This window comes from Eumetopias jubatus, unplaced genomic scaffold (assembly GCF_037043125.1).
Source record: "Eumetopias jubatus isolate StellerSeaLion01/CBP00866 unplaced genomic scaffold, mEumJub1_p1.0 scaffold_11, whole genome shotgun sequence".
Lineage (NCBI taxonomy): Eukaryota > Metazoa > Chordata > Mammalia > Carnivora > Otariidae > Eumetopias > Eumetopias jubatus.
In genome coordinates, this window is record NW_028274817.1 from 66234960 (window position 1) to 66262958 (window position 27999).

The 27999-nt window shown below is 37.8% G+C and overlaps 1 protein-coding gene and 1 pseudogene across 1 annotated transcript in view; one reads left to right on the forward strand and one right to left on the reverse strand.

Moving 5' to 3' along the window:
- The first annotated feature begins 3332 nt into the window (after nucleotides 1-3332).
- ZDHHC15 (zDHHC palmitoyltransferase 15) overlaps nucleotides 3333-27999 on the forward strand; it is a 149285-nt gene continuing 124618 nt past the window's right edge. The window contains exon 1 of the mRNA XM_088028985.1: nucleotides 3333-3468. Within this exon, the coding sequence (XP_087885111.1) occupies nucleotides 3333-3468 (136 nt within the window). The remainder of the gene's footprint in view (nucleotides 3469-27999) is intronic.
- On the reverse strand, nucleotides 22294-22647 carry LOC114207400 (small nuclear ribonucleoprotein Sm D2 pseudogene; annotated as a pseudogene).

Sequence of the window (27999 nt, forward strand, 5' to 3'; positions counted from 1 at the left end):
AAAGCAACCTTGAAAAAGAAAAGCAAAGCTGGAGGCATCACAATTCCAAACTTCAAGTGATATTACAAAGCTATACTAATCAAAACAGTATTGTACTGGCACAAAAGCAGACACATGAGACAACAGAACAGAATAGAAAACCTAGAAATGAACCCACAACTATATAGTCAGCTAATTCTCGACAAAGCAGGAAAGAATATCCATTGGATAAAATACAGTCTCTTTAACAAAAGGTGTTGGGAAAACTGGACAGCAACAAGCTGAAGAATGAAACGGGACTGCACTTTCTTACACTATACAGAAAAATAAATTCAAAATGCATTAAAGATTTAAATGTAAAACCTTAGACCATAAAAACCCTACAGGAGAACACAGGCAGTAACTTCTTTAACAGTGGCTGTGACAACTTCCTTGTAGATATATCTCCTGAGGGAGAGGAAACAAAAGCAAAAAGAAACTATTGGGACTTTATCAAAATAAAAAGTTTCTGCTCAGCAAAGGAAACAATCAACAAAACTAAAAGGCAACATACGGAATGGGAGAAGATATTTGTGATGGCATATGTGATAAAGGGTTAGTATCCCAAATATATAAAGAACTTATGTAACACCCAACAAATGAATAATCCAATTAAAAATGGGCAGAAGACATAAATAGACATTTTTCCAAAGAAGACATCCAGGTGGCCAACAAACACATGAAAAGATGTTCAGTATCACTGATTATAAGGGAAATGCAAATCAAAAATACAATGAGCTATCACCTCACACCTGTCAGAATGGCTAAAATCAACAGCACAAGAACAGGTCAACACCAAAAGGGGTGGTTTTGTGCTATTAGTGGGAATGCAAGCTGGTGCAGTCACTCTGGAAAACAGTAGGGAGGTTTCTCAAAAAGTTAAAAATAGAACTACCCTCAGATCCAGCAGTTGCACTACTAGGTGTTTACCCAAAGAATACAACAATACTAAGTGAAAGGGAGACATGCACCCCAATGTTTTTAGCAGCATCATTAATAATAGCTAAATTATGGAAACAGCCCAAGTGTCCATCGACTGATGAATGGACAAAGATGTGGAGGATAAATATATATAATGGAGTATTATTCAGCTACAAAAATAATGAAATCTTGCCATTTGCAATGACATGGATGGAGCTAGAATATCATGCAAAGGGAAATAAGCCCATCAGAAAATGTCAAATACTCTATGGTTTCACTCATAAGTGGAATTTAAGAAACAAAACAGATGAGCAAAGGAAAAAAAAGGAGAGAGAGACAGGGAGGCAAACTACAAAATAGACTCTTAACTATAGAGAACAAACTGATGGTTACCAAAATGGAGTTGGGTGGGTGGACTGGTTAAATAGGTGATGGGGATTAAAGAGTGTACTTGTTGTGATGAGCACCTAGTGTTGTATGGAGGTGTTGAATCACTATATTGTACACCTGAAACTAATATTACACTATATGTTAAGTAACTGGAATGTAAATAAAAACTTTGAAAAATATACACCTTAAATATACACAATGTTGTATGTAAAATATACCTCAATAAAAAATATTTATCAAAAAATGGTAACTGTGAGATAACAAATGCATTAATTAGCTTGTCATAATCATTTCACAATGTATATACCTACCAAAGGATCACATTATACACCTTAAATATATACAATTTTCATCTGTCAACTATACCTCAATAACGCTGGAAAAATATTTAAATACCTATGCCTGAACCTTAGGACTCAAATAATTAACTGGGCTATTAAAATAAATACTGCAACTGAAATGAGTCTGTGTTTCACTACATCATTAATTTAGTAATATCAACCATGAACTTAATCTGAGAAGAAACAAGAAAGCTCTTATCACTTCAGGAAATTACTGCCTATATAACCATGAAGAATAGAGCACAACCCTGTTGAAATCCTTGTTTCAATTCACTCAATACAGAATGTAAGACGTGGGTCTCAGCAAAATAACAAATTTCTCCATGTCATAGACCTTTAAAAATCATTAAACAGTGAATTTCAAATCCATAAATGTCAAAATCTTACTATACTTCCATTATTGTACTTGTGTCATTGAACCACCTATCCCCCTGAGGAGAAGATGAGCTTCATGGGGACAGGCCTGTTTCTTCATTCTTTTAATGCCAAAGCTGACCTACACAAAGCAACCACCCCAGAAACATTTGTTGAATTACACTGCTTCCTAATTGGTCAGCTTCCAGGCCATCCTCCTCTCCGAAATCCTGCCAGTCAAAAAATACATCTCTGCTAATGTCATTCCATTGTCCCAAACCTTTAATGGCTGTTCATAGTAATCTGCTTTAGAGGATTATGTCCACACGCCCTGGCAGGGCGTATAAGGACCGTCACACTGTTCCCTCAGCCTGTATTCCCCGTCTCAGTCCCAGCCTCTCCTCTTCACACACCCTCTCAAGCCATATTAGGTGTTCCTTGAACACTTTTGGGTTTTTATGACTCTATGTCTTTGCAAACGCTGTTTCCTCTGAAAGATCCTTCCCCTCTCGTCTGCCTAGCAAACATTTATTATTAAAGTTCAGTTTAAATATTACTACCTTTGCATCTTTCCCTGACCCCTCACAGAATTAACGTCCCCTTCGTTTGTTTTTCTGTACCAATAGGTTTACTTATTCTGAAAATGGACGAAGCTAAATTCAGGGGTAAGGGAAGAAGAGAAGGAAGTGGGGAGCGTCCTGTTGGACTTACCTATGCAGTGATTGCGGCACTACGCGTTAAACACATTGTTCAAGCAGCAGTTGGGAGGATGGGGTTGGATAACCTTTCGGTCTTAAGAGGCTATGGCTGGCGTCTTTCGCACAGCGTGTACATGTGCTCCCGCGTTTGTGTTGAGGGGGGAAACAAAGAGAGACAAAAAACCGAAAGAGAGATCAGAAAGGAGACGAAGGGGGACGCAGTGCAGTAAAGACAGATGGGCGGACCCAAATTTCTTCCGCTTCACCGTTTTGCGGAGGTCCAGCTCTGCATCTAGCGCTGTAGCAAGGGGGTGGAAGAGGAGAAAAGGGGAGGGACCGCATTCCCTCTGAGCGTGCCCGGCCTCGACTGCCGGGCGGATCACCTTCCGCTCCAACAAGGCCAGTTCCTCCTCGCCATGACTCATGCCTATTGTGCCAGGCAGGGCGCACTCTGCCCCGCAGCCTTACAGGTGGTATCGGTTTGGTGAGACGGTTCCCGCCAGGCTAGGCAGTGGAGCGCCGCACAGCGCGCCTTCCAGCCTCCCAGCTGCCTGCCGGGCAGTTCCGACCCAGCGCCGGCAGGCCTGCTCGGTCGATCTTCGATCCAAAGATGCGGCGGGGCTGGAAGATGGCTCTGTCCGGGGGGCTGCGATGCTGCCGCCGAGTACTTTCCTGGGTGCCAGTGCTTGTTATCGTCCTCGTTGTGCTTTGGTCCTACTATGCCTACGTCTTTGAACTCTGCCTGGGTAAGTGGAGCTGGGCACCTACGGTGGGGAAATTATGCTCCAGCATAATTGTCTGTCGTACCCTTCACACTGGTGTCCCCCTCCCGCGTGTTCTTAACCCTCACACTGCAGGGCTTTTTTTTTTTTTTTTGAGGGGTGGGGGTTGTTTGTTTGTTCTTAGCTCTCTGGAGACCTCCTCATCTCCAGCCTCTGGCTTCTCACAATATTTCTTCACCCACGAGGGTCCCACCGTGTCGCCATCGCTTCCCACTGAGGGCTTTTTACATTATTCCCTGGCCTTACCCACAAGAATCTCCTGGCACTTTCCACTAGAGCCCCCTTTTCTCATATAGGACAACCACTTGTGCCTGGTGTTCTCGTTCTGGGGGCTCCCACCCTACGCAATTGAGAAAACAACACACCCTGTATCGCTAAACTGCTTGCACTCTGAATCCCACCAATGCATCCAACTAGGAGCCCCACATTTTCGCATTCCTTCCCACTAAGGAATCCCGAAATATTTCCTGTACTCTCTTACTAGCTCTCTTTTTTCCAACACTGGAATTCATCCTTTTTCCATGATCCTCTCACACTGGCATAAGTGCTTCACAGCTTCTCCCACATAGGACCCCACAGTATGCCTTGTTTTATCCCACTGGGTCTCCCCTTTTCACAAAGTGAAAACGGGCCCTTTATTCTCTTTCCCTGTGGGCTTTACCATTCTGTCATCTTCTCCAGTGGAATGAGGGTCCTACAATACACCTTGTCCTGTCCCCTCACATTAGAGTACCTGATTTTATCACACTGGGGTTCCCTTTCATCTTCTGCTCTCCTGCTTTGAGGAGCATTCACTCCTTTCCATTAGGGTCCTCACATTATTTTCTCACACCTCATACTAGGCACCCTGCTTTTATCACAATATGGTCATGCCTTGTCCACTCTCTTCTCACATTAGTGTCCTCTTTACCCTCCCACAAGAGTTTCCACAATATCTCACACCCCTCCCTAAGGTCACTACTTTTCTTTTCAGTTACCATTACTACTTTTCTAATGATACTCCCCCCTTCTTATCTGTTTTGAAAACTAATCCCCACCTCCTGCAGTTCTCTTTTATTGTTAGCCCCACATTTTGCCATCCTCTTTCTCTAAGTTTTTTTATTATTATTATTTTATCTCAATTCCCTTTAGGGTTGTCCTTTTCCCCTGTCTTCTCAAACTAGGAAAACACTATCCTTTTCCACTGGGATTTCTAATACTTCCTTCCCAGTCCCATGGGAGCCTCATTTCTTGTCCCATTTCATTAGATCATCCCTTTTATAAATCTAGAGTCTCCTCTTGTACCCTGTCCTGTCACATTATGGAGCATTGCATCCCCTTCTTATTTATAAAATGGTTCCCACAGCCTATCTTATGCTTTCAAACTCAGAATTCCACAATATTTCCTGAAACAAACCCCAACATCCTATCCTGTATGTTCCCCAATTGTATTACCCCAGTCACCTATCCTTATCACTAATGGTTTTATAGTGTTCTTATAAATTCACAATGGAGTTTTTATATTATATCCTGTCTCCTCACAACAGACCTTCTGTTTTTCTCACAGTGAGATCTCCCCTTGCCTCTATCCTCTCTCATTGAAGAATTTCCATCTCTTCTCAAATGAGATTCACTAATAGTTATTGTTGCTTCAATTTGAGAAATCCTACTTCTAGCACCTTTAAACTTGTATCCTGCAATGATCCCCATTCATTCAGTATGAGGTTCCAGCATATTTCAAGTCCCCTCACACTAGGACTCTTATTTGGCCCTTCGGTCACCCACGCACTGTCAGGTCCTTCCACAATAACTTTATGTCTTTATACTGGGTTCTTAACATCTTAAAAATTATGGTTAGGGTGCTGTTTTGTCCAACCCAGGACCCGACCCTTCTTACAACTTCCTTCTCTTATGTATTTGACAAAGCAATAGTTTTTATTATTTTATATGTTTTATATTTATTATATAAAATAAATTTTATATATTTATTATATAAAATAATTAGATTTATTATGGAAAATGTACTGAGATGTTAAAAATAAATTCAATTAGTTGCCTTTATAGATGCAGATACAGGCTGCTTTTCTTTTTATCTCAAATTTTATTTCAACCTTTACCTCAACAATAAACCTCAGCTTTATTGATGAGTATTAAGTGGGCTATGCAATGATTAGGAAGTTTTACTATTTTCAGACTTCACCATTTTACTTTTTGAATGATTGAAGGGTTAAAAGTTCAGCTCCATTATTATACTATGGGCTTTGCTTCTTAGGATCAATACCATCTTGTAAACACTACTAAGCATATGTTAAAGTTTTGCAGTACTGACTTACATGAGCTTAGCCAAGCATTCATTTTAAAAATTAATAATAATAATAGCTGACACTTACATAGTGCTTAATCTGTTCTAGGCAATGTTCTAAGTACTGTAGATATCTTAATTCTCTCTATATTAAATCACTTTATCCTGACAATAACCATACAAAGTAGGTACCCTTAGTGTCCCCATTTTATAGATGTGCAAACTTAGGCAAAGTTCAGGTTAGAATTAGTGAAAATAGTTAAAGGAAGCTTAGAGCTTTTTTATTTTGTTTTATTTAACATATTTGCAGAGTACTTGTTATATGCCAGGCACTGTTTTAAATGGTGCTCACGCATGCACACACACACACACACACGTGCACACACTCACACTCAATTCTCATAACAACCTTATAAGGTACATTCCCATTTTAAAGACAAGAAAACTGAGGCACAGACGGATGAAGAAGGTTGCCTAGGGTCATAGAGCTAGTAAATGGCCGAGCTTAGATGGCAACCCAGGCAGTATGGTTCCACAGTCCATGCTTTAACCGCCATAGTGTCATAACTCTCTGCCTTCTCTCAACAAATATAGAAGGCAAAACTTGTGACTAACAGGCCAAATGTCACCTGCAGATGTATTTTATTTGGCCTGCACAGTGTTTTCTTAATATTTTGCATCAGTTATCATTATTTAAAAACCAGGAGAGTAAGGTAGCCTTCACTTCCAATTCTGGCTCCACCTTCATTCTGTCATCTTCATTTTACAGTCTCCTAAAACCTTGGTTTCAGAGAGGTTAAGTCAAATCTTCCTAAGTCACTTGTTTAGGAAATAATGGAAAATTGGGTGTCAAGGCTGCTTGAAACCAAAACAACACAACCAAATTAACAGATTCAAATTTCAATATGACTCAAAAAGTAGTATTAAGGACCTAACTTCTTTCTCGAAATAGAACCTGATGTCTTTATCTGTAATTTCAGGTTAGAACTGAAGCCAAAAAGTGGTATTTTTGTCTTATAAAAGTTTGAATTCTGCCACTTACTAACTAGGAGATCTGTGGCAATTTACCTAATCTTTCTCCACCAAGGTTGCCTCACATGGCGCCTTGCTTATATGGTTGTTCATTCATACCACAGATACTTCCTTAGCACCTACTATATGCCATTTAGAGCATTGTTGTGAGATTTAAATAATATCATGCATCTGTATATCTTCTTTGGAAAATGTCTATTCATGTCTTTTGCCCATTTTTAAAAGATTTTTTATTTAAATTCAATTATTTAACATATAATGTATGATTGGTTTCAGAGGTACAGGCCTATGACTCATCAGTCTTATATAATACCCAGTGCTCATTACATCACATGCCCTCCTTAATGTCCATTACCCAGTTACTCCATCTCTGCACCCCCTGCCCCTCCAGCAATCCTCAGTTTGTTTCCTATACTTAAGAGTCTCCTATGATTTGTCTCCCTCTCTGGTTTCATCTTCTTTAATTTTTTCGTGTCTTCCCCTATGATCCTCTGTTTTGTTTCTTAAAGTCCACATACCAGTGAGATCATATGATAATTGTCTTTCCCTGACTGACATATTTTGCCTAGCATAATACCCTATGGTTCCATCCATGTCATTGCAAATGGCAAGATTCCATTCTTCTTGATGGCTGCATAATATTCCATTTTGGATCACTACATTTGTATCTTTGGGGCAAATACCCAGTAGTGCAATTACTGGGTCATAGGGTAGCTCTATTTTCAACTTTTTGAGGAACCTCCATACCGTTTTCCAGAGTGGCTGCACCAACTTGCATTCCCACCAACAGTGTAGGAAGGTTCCCCTTTCTCCACATCCTTGCCAACATCTGTCCTTTCCTGACTTGTTAATTTTAGCCATTGTGACTGGTGTGAGGTGGTATCTCATTGTGGTCTTGATTTGTATTTCCCTGATGCTGAGTGATATGGGGCATTTTTTCATGTGTCTGTTGGCCATTTGTATGTCTTCTTTGGAGAAATATCTGTTTGTGTCTTCTGTCCATTTCTTGACTGGATTATTTGTTCTTTGGGTGTTGAGTTTGATATGTTCTTTATAGATTTTGGATACTAGCCCTTTATTTGATATGTCATTTGCAAATATCTTCTCCCATTCTGTCGGTTGTCTTTTGGTTTTGTCAACTGTTTCCTTTGCTGTGCAAAAGCTTTTTATCTTGATGAAGTCCCAGTAGTTCATTTTTGCCTTTTCTTTCCCTTGCCTTTGGAGACGTGTCTAGCAAGAAGTTGCTGCAGCTGAGGTCAAAGAGGATGCTGCCTGTGTTCTCCTCAAGGATTTTGATGGATTCCTGTTTCATATTTAAGTCTTTCATCCATTTTGAGTCTATTTTTGGGTATGGTATAAGGAAATGGTCCAGTTTCATTCTTCTGCATGTGGCTGTCCAATTTTCCCAACACCATTTGTTGAAGAGACTGTCTTTTTTCAAATGGATATTCTTTCCTGCTTTGTCAAAGATTAGTTGCCCATAGAGTTGAGGGTCCATTTCTGGGTTCTCTATTCTGTTCCATTGATCTATGTGTCTTTTTTTGTGCCGGTATCATACTGTCTTGATGATTACAGCTATGTAATACAACCTGAAGTCTAGAATTGTGATGCCTCCAGTTTTGGTTTTTTTTTCAACATTTCTTTGGCTATTCGGGGTCTTTTCTGGTTCCATATAAATTTTAAGATTATTTTTTCCAAGTCTGTGAAAAATGTTGATGGTATTTTCATAAGGATTGCATTGAATGGGTGATCTGCTTTGGGTAGTATAGACATTTTAACAGTATTTGTTCTTCCAATCCATGAGCATGGAACGTTTTTCCATTTCTTCATGTCTTCCTCAATTTCTTTCATAAGTGTTCCATAGTTTTCAGAGCACAGATCATTTACCTTTTTAGTTATGTTTATTTCTAGGTATCTTAGGGTTTTTTGTGCAATTGTAAATGGGATGGATTCCTTGACCTTAGGACAAGCTCTCAGTTTTTCCCCATTGAGGATGGTATTTGCTGTGTTTTTTTTTTCTCTCTCTTTTTTAAAAAAATTTAATTTATTTATTTAACAGAGAGCACAAGTAGGCAGAGAGGCAGGCAGAGGGAGAGGGGAAAGCAGACTCTTCACTGAGCAGGGAGCCTGACGTGGGGCTCGATCCCAGGACCCTGGGATCATGACCTGAGCCAAAGGCAGACGCTTAACGACTGAACCACTCAGGCGCCCCGACTGTGGTTTTTTCATATGTGGTTTTTATGATATTGAGGTATGTACACCGCAGAGGGTTTTTATCAAGAAAGGATTCTGTATTTTGTCAAATGCTTTTTCTGCATCTATGAGAGGATTGTAATGTTCTGTCCTTTCTTTTGTTGATGTGGTGTATCACATTGATTGATTTGTGGATGGTGAACCACCCCCGCAGCCCAAGAATAAATCCTATTTGGTGGTGGTGAGTAATCCTTTTAATGTACTGTTGGATCCTATTAGCTAGTATCTTTGTAAACATTTTTACATCCATGTTCATCAGGGATATTGGTCTGTAATTCTCCTTTTTGGTGGGGTCTTTGGTTTTGGGATCAAGGTAATGCTGGCCTCATAGAATGAGTTTGGAAATTTTCCTTCAATTTTTTTTTTTTTAAGCAGCTTCAGAAGAAAAGGTATTAATTCTTCTTTAAATGTTTGGTAGAATTCCCCTGGGAGGCCATCTGGCCCTGGACTCTTGTTTATTGGGTGATTTTTTATTATTGCTTCAATTTCATTGCTGATTATGTGTTTGCTCAGGTTTTCTATTTGTTCCTGTTTCAGTTTTGGTAGTATGTATGTTTCTAGGAATGCATCCATTTCTTCCAGATTGCCTAATTTGTTGCTGTATAATTGCTCATAATATTCTCTTACAATGTATTTCTTCAGTGTTGGTTGTGATTTCTCCTCTTTCATTCTTGATTTTATTCATTTGGGTCCTTTCACTTTTCTTTCTGATAAGTTTGGCTAGGGGTTTATCTAATTAATTTGAAAGAACCAGCTCCTAGTTTTGATCTGTTCTATTTTTTTTTCTGTATCATTGATTTCTGTTGTAATCTTTATTATTTCTCTTTTCCAGCTGGATTTTGGCTTTATTTGCTGTTCTTTTTCCAGCTCCTTTAGGTGTAAGTTTATGTTGTGTATTTGAGACTTTTCTTGTTTCTTGAGAAAGGCCTGTATCACTATATACTTCCTGCTTAGGACTGCCTTTGCTTCGTCCCAAAGGTTCTGAACTACCTTGTTTTCATTTTCATTTGTTTCCATGTGTTTTTTAATTGTTCTTATATCCCTGTTGACCCATTCATTCTTTACTAGAATACTCTTTAACCTCCATGTAGTTTTGTTCTTTCCAAATTTTCTCATGTGATTGAGTTCAAGTTTTAAAGCATTGTGGTCTGGGGTGCCTGGGTGGCTCAGTTAAGTATCTGCCTTTGGCTCAGGTCATGATCCCAGAGTCCTGGGATTGAGCCCTGCCTTGGACTCCCTGCTCAGCAGGGAGTCTGCCCCTCCCTCTGCCTCTCCACCCACTTGTGCTTGCTCTCTCTCTTTCTGTCTCTCTGAAATAAATAAATAAAATTAAAATAAAAAAAATAAAGCATTGTGGTCTGAAAATATGCATGGTGTAATCTCAGTCTTTTTGTACCAGGTGACACCTGATTCGTGATCTATTCTGTAGGATGTTTCATGTGCCCTGGAGAAGAATATGTATTCTGTTGTTTTAGGCTGAAAGGCTCTGAATATATCTGTAAAGTCTATCTGGTAGTGTGTCATTTAAAGCCTTTGTTTCCTTGTGGATCTTCTGCTTAGATGATCTGTCCATTGCTATGAGTGGGGTGTTAAAGTCCACTACTAAGATTGTACTGTTACCACCGTGTTTCTTTAGTATTGTTGTTAATTGGTTTTTATAGTTGGCTGCTCCCTAATTAGGAGCATAAATATTTACAATTGTTCGATCTTGTTGGATAGATCCTTTTATTATGATATAGTATCTTTCTTCATTTCTTATTTCAGTCTTTGGTCTAAAATCTAGTTTGTCTGATATAAGTATGGCTACTCCAGCTTTCTTTTAATGTCCATTTGTATGATAAATGGTTCTCCACCCCCTTACTTTCAATCTGGGAGTGCCTTTTGGTCTAAAAAAAGTCTCTTATAGATAGCATTTCGATGGGTCTTATTTTTCAATACAATCTGATACCCTGTGTTTTTTTTTATTGGAGTTTTTTGTCCATTTACATTCAGAGTAATTATTGAAAGGTATGAATTTAGTGTCATTTTATGACCTGTAAAGTCTCTGTTTCTGTAGATTGTCTCTGTTCCTTTCTGGTCTTTGTTACTTTGGGGCTCTCTCTCCACTCAAAGGATCTCCTCTAATATTTCTTGCAGGGCTGGTTTAGTGTTCACAAATTCCTTTAGTTTTTGTTTTTCCTGGAAACTATCTATCCTTCTATTTTGAATGGCAGCCTTGCTGGATAAAGTATTCTTGGCTGCGTATTTTTCCCACTTAGCCAGTCCTTTCTGGCCTGGCAGATCTCTGTGGACAGATCTGCTGCCAGCTTTATCTTTTTACCCTTGTAGGTTAAGGATCTTTTTCCAGAGCTGCTTTCAGGATTTTCTCTTTATTTCTGAAATTTTCAGGTTTCATTATCATATGTCAAGGTGTTGACCTGTTTTTATTGATTTTGAAGGGAGGGTTCTGTATGCCTCCTCAACTTGAATGCCTGTTTCCTTCCCCAGATTAGGGATGTTCTCAGTTATAATTTGTTTAAATAACCCTTCTGTCCCCCCCTCATTTTCTGGGACCCTTATTATTTGAATATTATTTTGCTTTATGGTATCACTGATTTCTCTAATTCTCCTTTCATGATCCAATAGCTGTGTTTCTCTCTTTTTCTCAGCTTCCTTGTTTTCCATCATTTTGTCTTCTGTATCCCTGACTCTGTCTTCTGTCTCATTTACACTAGCTGTTAGAGCCTCCATTTTTTTATTGCATCTCAGGAACCGCATTTTTAACTTTGACCTGATTAGATTTTAGTTCTTTTATTTGTACAGTAAGGAATTGTCTACCATCTTCTATGCTTTTTTCCACCCCAGCTAGTGCCTTTATAATTGTTTTGAATTCTAGTTCTGATGTCTTACTTATATCCTGTCCCAGCAGGAGTACTTCTTCCTGTTTAAATCCCCAGCAGTGAGTACTTCTTCCTGTTCTTTCTTTTGGGTTGAATTTCTCCATCTCATCATTATGCCCAGAAATGAATAAAAGAAAGAGAGAGAAAAGACAAAATTAACAACACCAGAAAAATACAAACAAAACTAACCAGAAGAAAATGGAAACGAATCAAAATAAAAAAGCCAAATAAGAAGTAAACCAGAACAAAACAGTAAACTAAATCCTGGGGGTATTTTGGTTTGTTTGATTAAGAAAATAGATCTCAAAATGGGAAAGAAAGAAAAACCTGTATATAAAAAAATACAACAAAATACAATGAAGGAAACCAAAAATAATATATATATGTATATATAAAACATATATAGATAAACATGAAGAATTGAAAAAAGAAAATAGCTGGAAAAAATAAAACTAAAAGACTAAATAATAATAACAATAATAATATAAACATGAATGCTATATTCTGTTTCCCCCAAGTGCTGAAGTTTTGCAGTTCTCTGTGATCAGTAAACTTCATGCTAGTGATTTGTTCCTACTGGTCTTCTGGGGGAGGGGCCAGTTGCACTGATTCTCAGGTATCCTTGCCCAGGTAGAATTGCGTCCCCCTTTCCAGGGGGTAGGCTCAGTGTAAAGGGATGCAGATTGCACCATATGGCACTGTTTTGCTCCCTGAAGGCTTTCAGCACCAATGGGAGGGATTAAAATGGCAGCACCCAGATCTCTAGCCCTAGAGTTTAAATACTGCCTACCTGACTCTTCAGTGAGCCCTCACAGAAAAGCAGTCAATCACTCTTGTCTCCCTGGTTTCCACTTGAACTCTGTGTTCACCCAGCCTGTGACTGAGCATTTTTATCTCAGGCAAATGTCCCACTTTCTAGTCTCCAAACTTTATGGACTCCTGTGATGTGAACCCATGCCATTCCTCCTGGGGGAAGGAGTGGGGGGTCTCACTGCACTTCTGCCTTTTGCTGGGCCCCTGCCTGGAGAACAGTTGCTTGACAGTGCAGCAGTTTGCAACACTGAGCAGAAAGCCGGTGCCTAGACCCTCTGTTTTCAGCCAAGTTTCCACACTCCGAAGCCTGGAAACTGCCACATTCAGTCACCCCTGTTCTTGTGACCCCGGGGATCATGACACCACACTGTCGCACCTAGGATTCTGCCCTGCTTCACCACCTGAGCACCTTTAAGCCAGGGATGTCCCACACTGTTAGCCGACTTCTGAAAGTTCTGATTTTGCACTCCACTGCTCATAATACTTTGTGGTGGCTTCCTTAAGCTAGCTCCTGCCCCTCCACTCTATCTTCAGATATATCACCCAGATTCACATCTCCAGACATCCTACCTTCCAAAAAGTGGTCACTTTTTTATTTGTAGAATTGCAGCAATTCTTTTCTTAGATATCCGATTTATTTTGCATTTGTTCAGAATGATTTGATAACTATGTAGCTGAATTACAGGGACCAGATAAAATTAAGGTCCCCTACTCCTCCACCATCTTAACTACTGGGATCTCAACTCGGAATCTTTTTTTTAAATTTCCTTTTCTGATTGTTCATTGCTAGTTCATAGAAATAAAACTGGTATGTATTGTTGACCTTATATTCTGTAATTTTGCTAAATTTGCTTATTAGCTCTAAGAGATTTTTCAGTGGATTCCTTAGAATTATTTGTACAGTAGGATCACATCATCTGCCAATAAAAATAATTTCATTCCTTCTTTCCAATTTGGATTTTTTTTCCTTTTCTTGGCCTTATTGCACTGCCTACAACTTTCAGTACAACATTGAATCAAAGTGATAAAAAAGGCATCCTTTCCTTGTTTTTTTCTGAAGTAAAAAGTTTTTAATCTTTTGTCATTGAGTATACTGTTAGCTGTGTGTTTTCCATAAATGCCCTTTATCAAGTTGAGAAACTTCACTTCTATTTCTGGTTTCTTTTTTCAAAAACATTTATTTCTAGTACAGTTAACATACAATGTTATATTAGTTTCTGGTGTACAATACAGTGATTCAACAATTCTGTACATTACTCAGTGCTCATCACCACATGTGCACTCCTTAATCCCCGTCACTATTTCACCCATCCCCCCACCAGCCTCCCCTCTGCTAACCATCAGTTTGTTCTCTATAGTTAAGAGTCTGTTTCTTGGTTTCTCTCTCTTTTTTCTTTTGTTTTTTTACTTTCTACATTCTACATATGAATGAAATCATATGGTATTTGTTGTCTATCTCTTACTTGTTTTGCTTAGCATTATACTTTCTACCTCTGTCCATTTTGTTGCAAATGGCAAGATTTAATTCTTATTTATGGCTGAATAATATTCCATTGAATGAATATATACCACATCTTTAGCTATTCAACTATTGTTGAACACTTAGGCTGCTTCCATAGTTTGACTATTGTAAATAATGCTGCAAAAAAACATAGGGGTGCATGTATCTTTTTGAATTAGCGTTTTTGCATTTTTGCAGTAAATACCCAGTAGTGTGATTATTGGATCATAGGGCAGTTCTATTTTTAACTTTTTGAAGAACCTCCATATTAGATTAAAGGCCTAAATGTGAGACCTGAAACCATAAAAATCCTAGAAGAGAGCACAAGCAATAATTTCTCTGACATCGACCCTAGCAACATTTTTTTTTAGATCTGTCTCCTGAGGTAAGGGAAATAAAAGCAAAAATAAACTATGGGACTGCATCAAAATAAAAAGCTTCTGCACATCAAAGAAAACAGCCAACAAAACTGAAAGGCAACCTACTAAATGGGAGAAGATATTTGCAAATGACATATCTGATAAAGGATTAGTATCTAAAAATGTATAAAGAACTGATACAACTCAACACCCACAAAACAATCCAATTAAAAAATGGGCAGAAGACATGAAGAGACATTTCTCCAAATAAGACATCCAGATGGCCAACAGACACCTGAAAAATGCTCATCATCACTCATCACCAGGGAAATGCAAATCAAAACCACAATGAGATATCACCCCACACCTGTCAGAATAGCTAAAATCAAAAACAAGAAACAACAAGTGTTGTCAAGGATGTGGAGAAAAAGGAAACCTTGTGCAGTATTCCTAGTTTCTTGACTATTTTTTATTCATGAAAGTTTGTGGTATCTTGTCAAATACTTTTCTAGCATCAGTGGAGATGACTGTATATTTTTTCCTTTATTCTCTTATTGATTTTCATATGTTGAAGTAGACTTATATTTCTTGGATACATCTCACTTGACCATGATGTATAATCCTCTAATATGCTGCTGAATTTGGTTTGCTGGTAATTTTTCAGTAGTGTTACATCTATATTCATGAGATATTTGTATGTCATTTTCTTTTCTTGTGACGTCTTTATCCACCACAGGCATAAGGGTAATGCTGGCATCATAGAGTAAGTTAGGAAGTGTTCTCTCTTTGATTTTTTTGTAAGAGTTTGAAAAGGATGGGTGTTTATTCTTCTTTAAATATTTGGTACAATTCACCACTGAAGCTATCTGGTCTTGGATTTTTGTTGTTGGGAGGTTTTTGATTATTGATTCAATCTTTTTAAAGTCTGTTCAGATTTTCTTTCTTCTTGACTCAATTTTGGAAATTTCTGTGTTTTCAGGAATTTGTCCATTTCATCTAGGTTATCCAATTTGTTTGCATATAATTGTTCCTACTATGCTATTATAATCCTTTCTATTTATGTAAGTTCTCTATTACTATCTCCACTATATTTCTGATATTAGTAATTTGAGTCCTCTCTCCTGTTCTGGTTAGTTAAAGGTTTGTCAATTCTGTTGATTTTTTTCAAGGTCCCAACTTTCAGTTTCATTGATTCTATTGTTTTTGAGTTCTCTATTTTGTTTTTCTCAAGTCTGTTCTTTATTATATCCTTCCTTCTGCTAGCTTTGAATTTAGTTTTCTCTTCTGTTTTAGTTCCTTAAGGTGTAAAGTAAGGTCATTGATTTGATATTTTTGCTCTTTAATAATGTAGGTATTTAAAACCATAAATTTGGGGTGGCTGCATGGCTCAGTTGGTTGAGTGTCTGCCTTTGGCTCAGGTCATGATCCCAGGGTCCTGAGATTGAGCCTCACATCAGGCTCCTGCTCAGTGGGGGTCTGCTTCTCCCTCTCCCTCTGTGCTCTCTCTCTCTCAAGTAAATAAATAAAATCTTTAGGAAAAAAAAAGCCATAAATTTACCTCTTGAGTACTGCTTTTACTGTATCTTTTAAGATTTGGTATGTTGCCTTTATATATTCATTCATTTCAAAGTATTTTCTATTGTCACTTGTAATTTATTCCTTGATCCATTGCTTAAAAGTTTATTTTTTAGCAAAACATACTCTTGTTGAATCACAATGTTGTACACCTGAGACCGATAAAACATTCTGTCACCCATACTCAAATAAAAATTTTTTTAAGAATACATGAAGTAAATATAGCAAAAGATTAAGACCTTATAAGCTGATTAGTTATAAATTGAAAAAGGGGTGTGTTGTTTAATTTCCCCATATTTTAAATTTTATAGTTTTTGTTGTTATTCATTTCCAGTTTAATTCCATTGTGTCAGAAAAGAAACTTTGTATGATTTCAATCTTTTAAATTTAAAATCCACAAAAACTAAAAGGCAACCCATGGAATGGGAGAAGATATTTGCAAATGACATATATAATAAAGAATATCCAAAATATATAAAAAATGTATAAAACTCAACAGTGAAAAATGAATAAGCCAGTTAGAAAATGGGCAGAGGACATAATAGACATTTTTCCAAAGAAGACATCCAGATGGCCAACAGACACATGAAAAGTTGTTCTACATCACTGATCATCAGGAAAATGCAAATCAAAATGACAATGAGATATCATCTCACACCTGTCAGAATGGCTAGAATCAACAACACAAGGAACAACAGGTGTTGGCAAGGATGTGGAGAAAGGGGAACCCTCTTGCACTGCTGGTAGAAATGCAAACTGATGCACCCACTCTGGAAAACAGTAGGGAGGTTCCTCAAAAAGTTAAAAATAGTATGACCCAAAGATTTGTTTTGTAGCCTATTATATGGTTTATAATGGCAAATGTTCCATGTACATTTGAGAAGAACATGTATTTTTCTGTTGTTGGGTTCAGTGTTCTACATATGTCTGTTAGACTAATTGGTTTATAGTGTTGTTCAAGTCCTCTATTTTCTTACTGATCTTCTCTCTAGTTTTTCTATAGTCTCAAGCTTAAAATTTTAATACTATCTGCTGTTCCTTTCAATTCTGTTAATGTTAGCTTCTTATATTTGGGTGCTCTATTGTTCATTTTGTGCATGTTTAATTGTTACATCATCTTGATGGGTTAGCCCCTTTATCAATATATATCATTTATTGCCTCCTATCAATTTTTTAAGTTTTTATTTAAATTCCAGTTATTTAACATACAGTGTAGTATTAGTTTCAGGTGTACAATATAATGATTCAACACTTCCATACAACACCAGTGCTCATTACAAGTGCACTCCTTGTCCCAATCACCTATTTAACCCATCCCCTCCTACTTTACCTCTGATAACCACTAGTTTCTTCTCCATAGTTAAGAGACTGTTTCTTGGTTTGCCTCTCTCTTTTATCCCCCTTTGCTTTCTTGTTTTGTTTCTTAAATTCCACATATGAGTGAAATCATATGGTATTCTTCTTTCTCTGGCAAACTTATTTCTCTTACTATGATACTCTCTAGCTCCATCCATGTCGTTGCAAATGGCAAGATTTCATTCTTTTTTTTTTTTTAAAGATTTTATTTATTTATTTGAGAGAGAGAGAATGAGAGACAGCATGAGGGGGAGGAGAGTCAGAGGGAGAAGCAGACTCCCTGCTGAGCAGGGAGCCTGATGTGGGACTCGATCCCGGGACTCCAGGATCATGACCTGAGCCGAAGGCAGTCGCTCAACGAACTGAGCCACCCAGGCACCCGATTTCATTCTTTTTTATGGCTGAAAAATATTCCATTGTGTATATATACCACATCTTCTTTATCCATTCATAAGTTGCTGGACAACTGGGCTGTTACTATAATTTTCCTATTCTAGATAATGCTGCTGCTGTAAACATCAGTGTGTATATATCCCTTTGAATTAGTATTTTTGTATTTTTTGGGTAAACACCTAATGATGCAATTGTTGGATCTTTGGGTAGTACTATTTTTAACTTTTTGAGGAATCTCCCTACTGTTTTCCAGAGTGGGTGCACCAGTTTGCATTTCTACCAGCAGTGCAAGAGGGTTCCCCTTTCTCCACATCCTTGCCAACACCTGTTGTTCCTTGTGTTGTTGATTCTAGCCATTCTGACAGGTGTGAGACGATATCTCATTGTCATTTTGATTTGCATTTTCCTGATGATCAGTGATGTAGAACATCTTTTCATCTGTCTGTTGGCCATCTGGATGTCTTCTTTGGAAAAATGTTTATTATGTCCTCTGCCCATTTTCTAATTGGATTATTCATTTTTCAGTGTTGAGTTTTGTACATTTTTTATATATTTTGGATACTAACTCTTTATTATATATGTCATTTGCAAATATCTTCTCCCATTCCATGGGTTGCCTTTTAGTTTTTGTGGCTTGTTACCTTCACTATGCAGAAGCTTTTTATTTTGATGAAGTCTCAATAGTTTATTTTTGCTTTTGTTTCCCTTGCCTTAGGAGACATATCTAGAAAGAAGTTACCATGGCTGATGTCAAAGAGGTTATTGCCTGTGATCCTCTCTAGGATTTTGATGATTTCAGTTTTCTGATTTAGATCTTTAATGCATTTTTAAAAGATTTATTTATTTTTTTTAGAGAGGAGGGGGAGGAGCAGAGTGAGAGAGAGAGAGTCTTAAGCAGACTCCACACTGATTATGGAACCCAACACAGGGCTCAATCTCACAACCCTGAGATCAATCCAAGAGTTGGATGCTTAACCAACTGAACTACCCAGGTGCCCTAATCTCTAATGCATTTTGAATTTCTTTCTGTATATGGTGTGAGAAAGTGGTCCAGCTTCATTCTTTTGTATGTTGCTTTCCAGTTTTCCCAACACCATTTGTTGAAGAGACTATCTTTTTCCTATTGTTTATCTTTTGCAGCTTGGTCAAAGGTTAACTGACCATGGATACATGGGTTCATTTCTGGTATTTTTATTCTGTTCCACTGATCTATGTGTCTGTTTTTGTGCCAGTACCATACTGTTTTGATCACTACAGCCTCCAGTTCCATCCATGTCATTGCAAATGGCAAGATTTCATTCCTTTTGATGGATGCATAATATTCCATTGTGTGTGTGTGTGTGTGTGTATATACACACCACATCTTCTTTATCCATTCATCTGTAAATGGACATCTTGGCTCTTTCCACAGTTTGGCTATTGTGGACATTGCTGCTATAAACATTGGGGTGCACGTACCCCTTTGGATCCCTACATTTGTATCTTTGGGGCAAATGACATATCAGGTAAAGGGCTAGTATCCAAAATCTATAAAGAACTTCTTAAACTCAACACCCAAAAAACAAATGATCCAATCAAGAAATGGGTAGAAGACATGAACAGGCATTTTTCCAAAGAAGACATCCAAATGGCCAACAGACACATGAAAAAGTGCTCAACATCGCTTGGCATCGGGGAAATCCAAATCAAAACCTCAATGAGATATCACCTCACACCAGTCAGAATTGCTAAAATTAACAAGTCAGGAAATGACACATGTTGGTGGGAATGCAGAGGAAGGGGAACCCTCCTACACTGTTGGTGGGAATGCAAGCTGGTGCAGCCACTCTGGAAAACAGTATGGAGGTTCCTCAAAAAGTTGAAAATAGAGCTACCATATGATCCAGTATAGACATTTTAACAATATTTGTTCTTCCAATCCATGAGCATGGAATGTCTTTCCATTTCTTTGTGATATTTTCAATTTCTTTCATCAGTGTTTTCTACTTTTCAGAGTATAGGTCTTTTGCCTCTTTGGATAGGTTTATTCCTAGGTATTTTATGGTTTTGGGTGCAATTGTAAATGGGATCGAATCTTCGATTTCTCTTTCTGCTGCTTCATTATTACGGTATAGAAATAAAACAGATTTCTGTATGTTGATTTTGTATCCTGAAACTTTACTGAATTCATGTAGCAGTACTAACAATTTTCTGGTGGAATGTTTTTGGTCTTCTATATAGAGTATCATGTCATCTGAAAATAGTGAAAGTTTGACTGTTTCCTTTCTGATTTGGATGCCTTTTATTTATTTTTGTTGTTTGATTGCTGTGGCTATGACTTCCACTACTCTGTTAAACAACAGGGGTGAGACTGGATATCCCTGTCTTCTTCCTGATGGTAGAGGAAATGCTCTCAGGCGTTCCCCATTGAGGATGGGTTTTTCATATATGACCTTTATTATGTTGAGGTATGTTCCGGCTAAACCTACTTTGTTGAGCATTTTTATCATGAATGGATGTTGTACTTTGTCAAATGCTCCTTCTGCATCTATTGAAATGATCTTATGGTTCTTATCTTTTCTTTCATTAATGTGGTGTATCATGTTGATTGATTTGTGGAATATTGAACCACCCTTGCAGCCCAGGAATAAATCCCACTTGATCATGTTGAATGACTGTTTAATGTACTCTTGGATTTGATTTGCTAGTATTTTTGCTGAGAATTTTTACATACATGTTCATCAGAGATATTGGCCTACAGTCATTTTTTTTAGTGGAGTCTTTATCTGGTTTTGGTATCAGGGTAATGCTGACCTCATGGAATGAGTTTGTAAGTATTCCTTCCTTTTCTACTTTTTGGAATAGTTTGTGAAGAATAGATATTACCTCTTCTTTAAATGTTTGTTAGAATTCCCCTTGGAAGCCATCTGGCCCTGGAGTTTTGTTTGTTGGGAATTTTTTGATTTCTGTTTCTTTGCTAGTTATCAGTCGTTCAAGTTTTCTGTTTCCTCCTGTTTCAGTTTTGGTAGTTTATATGTTTCTAGAATTTATCCATTTCTTCCAGGTTGTCTAATTTGTTGGCATATGGTTTTTCATAATATTTTCTTTTTTTTAAGATTTTATTTATTTGACAGAGAGAGACAGCAAGAGAGGGAACACAAGCAGGGGGAGTGGGAGAGGGAGAAGCAGGCTTCCTGCTGAGCAGAGAGCCTGATGTGGGGCTCCATCCCAGGACCCTGGGATCATGACCTGAGGCAAAGGCAGACGCTTAACTGACTGAGCCACCCAGGCACCCCTTTTCATGATATTTTCTTATAATAGTTTGTATTTCTGTGATGTTTTGTTCTTTCTCTTCTCTCATTTGTAATTTTATTCATTTGGGCTCTTTCTCTTTTCTTTTGATAAGTCTGGCTAGAGGTTTATCAACTTTATTAATTATTTCAAAGAACCAGCTCTTGATTTCATTGATCTGTTTTTGTTGTTTTGTTTTGTTTTAGTTTCTGTATCATTTATTTCTGCTCTAATCTTTACTATATCCTTCCTTCTGCTAGATTTAGGCTTCATTTGTTGTTTTCTTTCTACCTCCTTTAGGTGAAATGTTAAGTTGCTGATTTCAGGTTTTTCTTGCTTCTTGATTTAGGCCTGTATTGCCTTATACTTCCCTCTTAGGACCGCTTTTTTGCTTCCCAAGCGTTTTGACTGTTGTGTTCTCATTTTCATTTGTTTCTCTGAACTCTTTAATTCCTTCTTTGATTTCTTGGTTGACCCAGTCATTGTTTAGTAGCATGTTGTTTTACCTCCATGTATTTGTAGTCTTTCCACAGTTTTTCTTGTGATTGACTTCTAGTTTCATAGTGTTGTGATCAGAAAAATTTCATGGCATGATTTCAATCTTTGTATTAGTTGATGCCTTATTTGTGACCCAATATGTGATTAATACTGGAGAATATCCCATAATCTTTAAAAGAATGTACATTTTACTGTTTTAGGATGGAATGTTGTGAATATATCTGTTAAGTCCATCTGGTCCAGTGTGCCATTCAAAGCCATTGTTTCCTTGTTGATGTTCTGTTTAAATGATCTTTCCATTGATGTACATGGGTTGTTGAAGTCCCCTACTATTATTGTGTTACTGTCAATGAGTTTCTTTATGTTTGTTATTAATTGTTTTATATATTCAGGTGCTTCCATGTTGGGTGCATGAATATTCATCATGGTTAGATATTCTTGTTGGATCATCCCCTTTATTATGACATAGTGCCCTTTTTTTTTTTTGCCACTGATGAAACACAGGACATTCTTATTCCCAATACAAAGGCAGGTCTTTGTAGGATGTGCAAGAATATTCTGCCAGTGGGGAGGAGGCCCCTACTTGCCTGCAATGATAGTTCTGCAGGGCCATGATGTCCAAGTCCCCAGTCAGGAACATTTTAGAGATGTAGTGGTCTTTGCTGACTGGCTTGTATTTCTTCTTGCCCTTGCCCTTCTTGGGGATGTTGGTTCACATCTCTTTGACATTCTCCACCACCATGTTGCAGTGCCTGTCACTGGCTTTCACATGGCCCAGGAACTTCTTATTGTTATGCCAATTCATGAGCACATGGGCGTTGTTCTTCACTACTGTACGAGCACAGAGTGTGGACCCATGTTTAATTCTTCCTCCTGCCATTCCTGTAGTGCCTCCATTGTCATCTCAGTCTTAGGTTTTTTGAAGAGGCTCATGGTGGTAGAGGCTGTGCCCCCAAATCAGTGCTGTCTCCTCCATGTTGCTTCTGCCTCTGCCTTCTGTATCTGTTCTTATGGTCTTTGTTTAAAGTCTAGTTTTCCAATATAAATATTGCTACTCCTTTCTTTTGATGTCCATTTGCATAATATTTTTCCATCCCCTCATTTTCAATCTTCAGGTGAGTAAATGAGTCTATTGTAGGCAGCATATAGATGGGTCTTGTATTTTATCCATTCCGACACCCTATATATTTTTTTAAAGATTTATTTATTTAGTTGAGAGAGAGAGAGAGAGAGAGAGAGAGAGACCAGCAGGGAGGAGCGGAGGGAGAGGGGAGAAAGAATCCCAAGCAGACTCTGCACTGAGCATGGAGCCCGATGCAGGGCTTGATCTCATGACCCCAAGATCATGACATGAGCTGAAACCAAGAGTTGAACACTCAACTGACTACACCACCCAGGTACCAGCCCTATGCCTTTTGATTGGAGTGTTTGGTCCACTTACATTCAAAGTAATTATTGGTAGATATATATTTATTTCCATTTCATTACTTGTTTTGTAACTGTTTCTGGAGATTTTCTCTGATCCTTTCTTGTCTTTGTCACTTTTGGTCTCTCCTTTGCACTCAGAGTCCCCTTTAATCTCTCTTGCAGGGCTGGTTTAGTCGTCACAAACTCCTTTAGTTTTTGTTTGTCTGAGCAACTCTTTATTTCTCCTTCTATTCTGAATGACAGCCTTGGTGGATTGAGTATTCTTGGCTGCAGATTTTTTCCATTTGGCACTTTGAATTTATCATCCCACTCCCTTCTGGTTTGCCAAGTTTCTGTTGAGAAATCTCCAGCTAGCCTTAGGGGGTCTTACCTTGTAAGTTAAGGACTTCTTGTGTCTTGCTGCTTTTAAGATGTTTTCTTTATCAGTATATTTTGCAAATTTAATTATAATATGTCTCAGTGTTGGCCTGCTTTTATTAGATTTTGATGGGAGTTCTCTGTGCCTCCTGGATGTGGATGACTGTTTCCTTCCCCAGATTAGGGACGTTTTCAACTATTATTTCCTCATATAAATTTTCTGCCCCCTCTTCTCTCTCTTCTTCTTCTTCTGGGACTCCTATAATATAATTGTTACTACATTTCATGGAATCACTCAGTTCCCTAAATCTCTTCTCATGTTGCATAATTCTTCTTTGTCTCTTTTGTTCAGCTTCATTATTTTCCTTTTTTTTTTTTTTTTTGTCTTCTAGGTCACTAATTCATTCCTCAGCTTCTTCCAGCCTGCTGTTCATTGCATCAAGCCTATTTCCAATCTCGTTCATTGCATTCTTCATCTCTGATTCTTTTTTAACTCTTTTATTTATGTGGTAAGGGTCTCACTGGTGTCTTCTATTTGTTTTCTGAAGGCCAGTGAGTATCCTTATGATTATTGCTCTAAATTCTCCATCAGGCATGTTACTTATATCTCTTTTGGTTACATCTCTGGCCTTGGCCTTCTCTTGTTCTTTCATTTGAGATAAATTCCTCTGTCTTGGCATTTTTTAAGTCTCTGCCTTCTTCTGTGTGTTAGAAATACCAGTTATGTCTCTTGCTCGTGAAAGTAATGGCCTTATGAAGAAGAGGTCGTGTAGTGTCCAGGACCTGATGTTTCAGGGAGTGTCTCTGGTGTGTGCTGTTTGCACTCTGCTATTGTGTTTTGTCTGCTCTATCCTTCAGGCCAGTCATCCTTGGAAGTTCTCCTTGCCTGCTGTGTGCAGTGTTTGGTTCCTGGCCTGACTGTGGTGAGTTTTAACTAGGTGTGCTCTGGTCTGCTTGTGAAATGAGACCTGACACCACTTCCATGAGAACTGAGGTACTGCAGAACTCTCTAGTTGCGAAATGTGGTGGGGTCAGGGGTTTGTGCTGTCTTCTGGGGGAGATGTCTGTTTCACTGGGACTGAGGCAAGCATGACTGAGAAGGGCAGTCCAGCCAGAGTGCAGCAGGGTAGGCCTTGGTGTTAGTAAATTAGGCAGCCAGTGTTGGCACTGGGTTGCTTCCTGCATGTGGATCTGTGTTTATGATGAGGGGTGGGGGAGGGAAATGGCACTAGTCGGGTCCTTTCTTCCCAGAGAGCCATCTCTATGAAAGCTGCCTCCCAATGAAGCACTCGAAGAAGAGCGAATAACCTCCCCGCCCTTCCCTGGTTTGTACCAGATGTTCTTCAAATCAATTTCTGTGCTGTCTGGCTCTGGTGTTTGCTTTCCTTCTCTCCAGGAGCAGTGCAGTGCCTTCTTGCCAAGCCTGCTGACCTTGAAAACTCCAGGCTTTAAGCCCTGCTGGTTGCAAGAACTCATGAAATTCAGCTGCTCTCCTTTTCCAAGACAATGGCTTTTATGGAAATGTTCTCCTTGTGCATTCTCCTGTGTGCTCCTCGATCTCTCTACCTTCTCCACAACTACATCTCTATTCCCTCTGCAACATCTGCAATTCCTTTCTCTTCTACATCACATATCCATACTTCCTACCTTCTTCGATGTGGCCTCTTCTCTCCCTTTAGTTGTGTAGTTTGTTCTTTCACTCTTCAGGTCGATTTCTGGGGTGTTTAGATGATTTGATAGTTACCTAGTTCTGTTCATGGGATGAGACGAGCCTAGGGTCCTCTTATCCACTGCCATCTTCCCTCTCTCCTCCACCTTTTGTATCAATTTTTAATTTAAAATCTTTTTGTCTGATATTAGTATAGCTACCCTAGATCTTTTTTGGTTGTTATTTACATCAGTGTCTTTGAAAAAACTGTCTTCCAAATTGTCTGTACCATTTTGCATTCCCACCAGCAATGGATGAGATTTCCTGTTTCTCCACATCCTTATCTGCATATGGTATTGTTAGTATTTTAGAGTTTTGTCTTTCTAATATATGTGTAGTGATGGGTTATCATTTTACTTCATTGTTATTTTTTATTTTTATTTTTTATCCTTATTTTTTAATTGATTTTTTCAGTGCACCCATTTCAATTTTCTGTAATTTCATTATATATATATATATATATATAATGAAATTACATTATATATATATGCTTCATTATATATATATATATATATATATAATGAAGCACTATGAAATTAGTTTTTTTTCATAGTGCTTACCTTTGGTGATACAATTAACATATTAACTTTATAATAATTAAGTTCAAATAATTAATTTGAATCAATACCAGCTTAGTATAACAGTATACAAAACTCTACTCCTTTTCAGCTCCAGTCCCCACTTTATGTTGGTAACTGTCCCATATTACATCTTCATACATTGTGTGCCTGTTAACATAGATTTATTATTATTGTCTTATGGATTTATCTTTTAAATCACATACTAAATAAAAGAAGTATAATCCAAAAATGCAATACTAATAGCTTTTATATTTACCTATGTAGTTACTTTTACCAGTATTCTTGATTTCTTTTAATGGCTTCAGTTATAGTTAGTGCCCTTTCATTTCTTCCTGCAGAACTCTGTCATTTCTTGAAGCACACTTCTACCAGTTATGAACTCTATCATTTTTTGTTTATCTGTGAATGTCTTATTTTATCCTTCATTTTTTGAAGGATAGTTTTGTAAGTTATCAAATTCTTGATTGATAGATATTTTTCTTTCAACACTTTAAATACAACATCTCACTGCCTCTGGCCTCCATGGTTTCCAAGGAGAAATCAGATATTAATCTTATTATTTTTATATGTGAAGTTGCTTATCTTTTCCTGCTTTCAAGATGTTTCCTTTGTCACTTTGATTATAATGTGTCTGATTGTGGATATCCTTTAGTTTATACTATGTGTAGTTTATTGAGCTTCCTGGATGTTTAGTTTCATGTCTTTTAACAAATTTGTGGAGTTTTCAGTCATCATTTCTTCAAATATTCTTTGCTCCCCCTTTTTCTTCTCTCTTTTTAAACTCCCATTATGAATACAACAGTATATTTGACAGTGTGCTACAAGTCTCATAGGCTTTGTTCATTTTTCTTTCACTTTCTCATTTTGCTCTTCAGACTGGATAATTTAAGCCAATCACCAATTCTTCTGTCTGCTTAAATCTGCTGTTGGATCCCTCTAGTAAATTTTTCATTTCATGATTGTCCTTTTCATCTCCAGGATCTCTATTTGGTTCCTTTTTCTATTTTGTATCTCTTCATTTATACATTCTATTTTTATTCTTCTGATCTTTTTAGTTCTTTATACACAGTTTCTTTTAGCTCTTTGAGCATATTTAAGACAGTGCATTTAAAGTCTTTGTGTAGTAAGTTATTGGCTAGGCTTCCTGGACAGTTTCTATTAATTTACTTTTTCCTATTAATAAGCTATACTGTTTTGTTTCTTTGTATGTCCTGTAATTTTTTGTTGTTGAAAAATATACATTTAGAATATTATAAAGTATAACTCTAGAAATTAGATTCTCTACTCTCTAGGGTTTGTTTTTGCTGCCTGTTGTAAATTGGTTTTTTTGCTTCTTTAGTGATTTTTCTATATTGAAGAATGTATTCTTTGTTATATGTGGTCTCTAAAGTCTTTGTTTCTTAACCCTATCATCAGTTAGTTGTTTAATAAAGGCTTCATGAGTTCCTGGAGTCAGAAATAGAAAAGAAGAAAAATATACTTTCCCAGCCTTTGCAGATTAGCTCTGTGTTGGGGCAGTCCTTTACTCTTTTAACTCCTTCCATGCAGTTTACAAGTCTGCTTTAGCCTTTCCCTACTTTTTAAATGCCTGAGGGCCAGTTAAGAGTGAAAGCTTAAGGTCTTCTCTGGCCTTCTCTGAGCATGCATTCCACCCTGCATGTGTGTACCCTTCTTAATTCCATCGTACACAGGGTAGCTTTTAAACACTCATTCTCCCACCTCTCTGTTTTGTTGATCTCTTCATTCCCATGCTTTTTATTCTGTTAATTGCCTGTCTCAAGTGTTGTCTTTTGCCCCAGGCTGCTGCATTCAATACCTGTGCCTATAAATATTTTCAGCAAAGACCACCCAAGAAGGTGCCTCAGGCCTGGGAATGCTCTGAGTCAGATATACAGGAAAACCTTTGTGTTGGTCTTTGAAGGGGCTGTCAGACCATCAAGACTCAAAACCGCAATTCTTTGATAAGGTCTGTATTGCTACCTCTGGCATTTGTAAACCTTTACCAGGCTATTCTCACAGCACCTTCTGATCTTGGATGTGAAGAATGGTAAGAGGAAATTTAAAATACCACAGCATTCTCTTACCAAAAAGCAATGGCTCCTTTCTTCACTAACTGGACCCTCTTGATTGTTGTACATTTTTTATTAAAGTACAGAATTCTGCAAAAATTGATTCTAACAGTTTTTGCCACTTCATTTATAACTTCTTGGG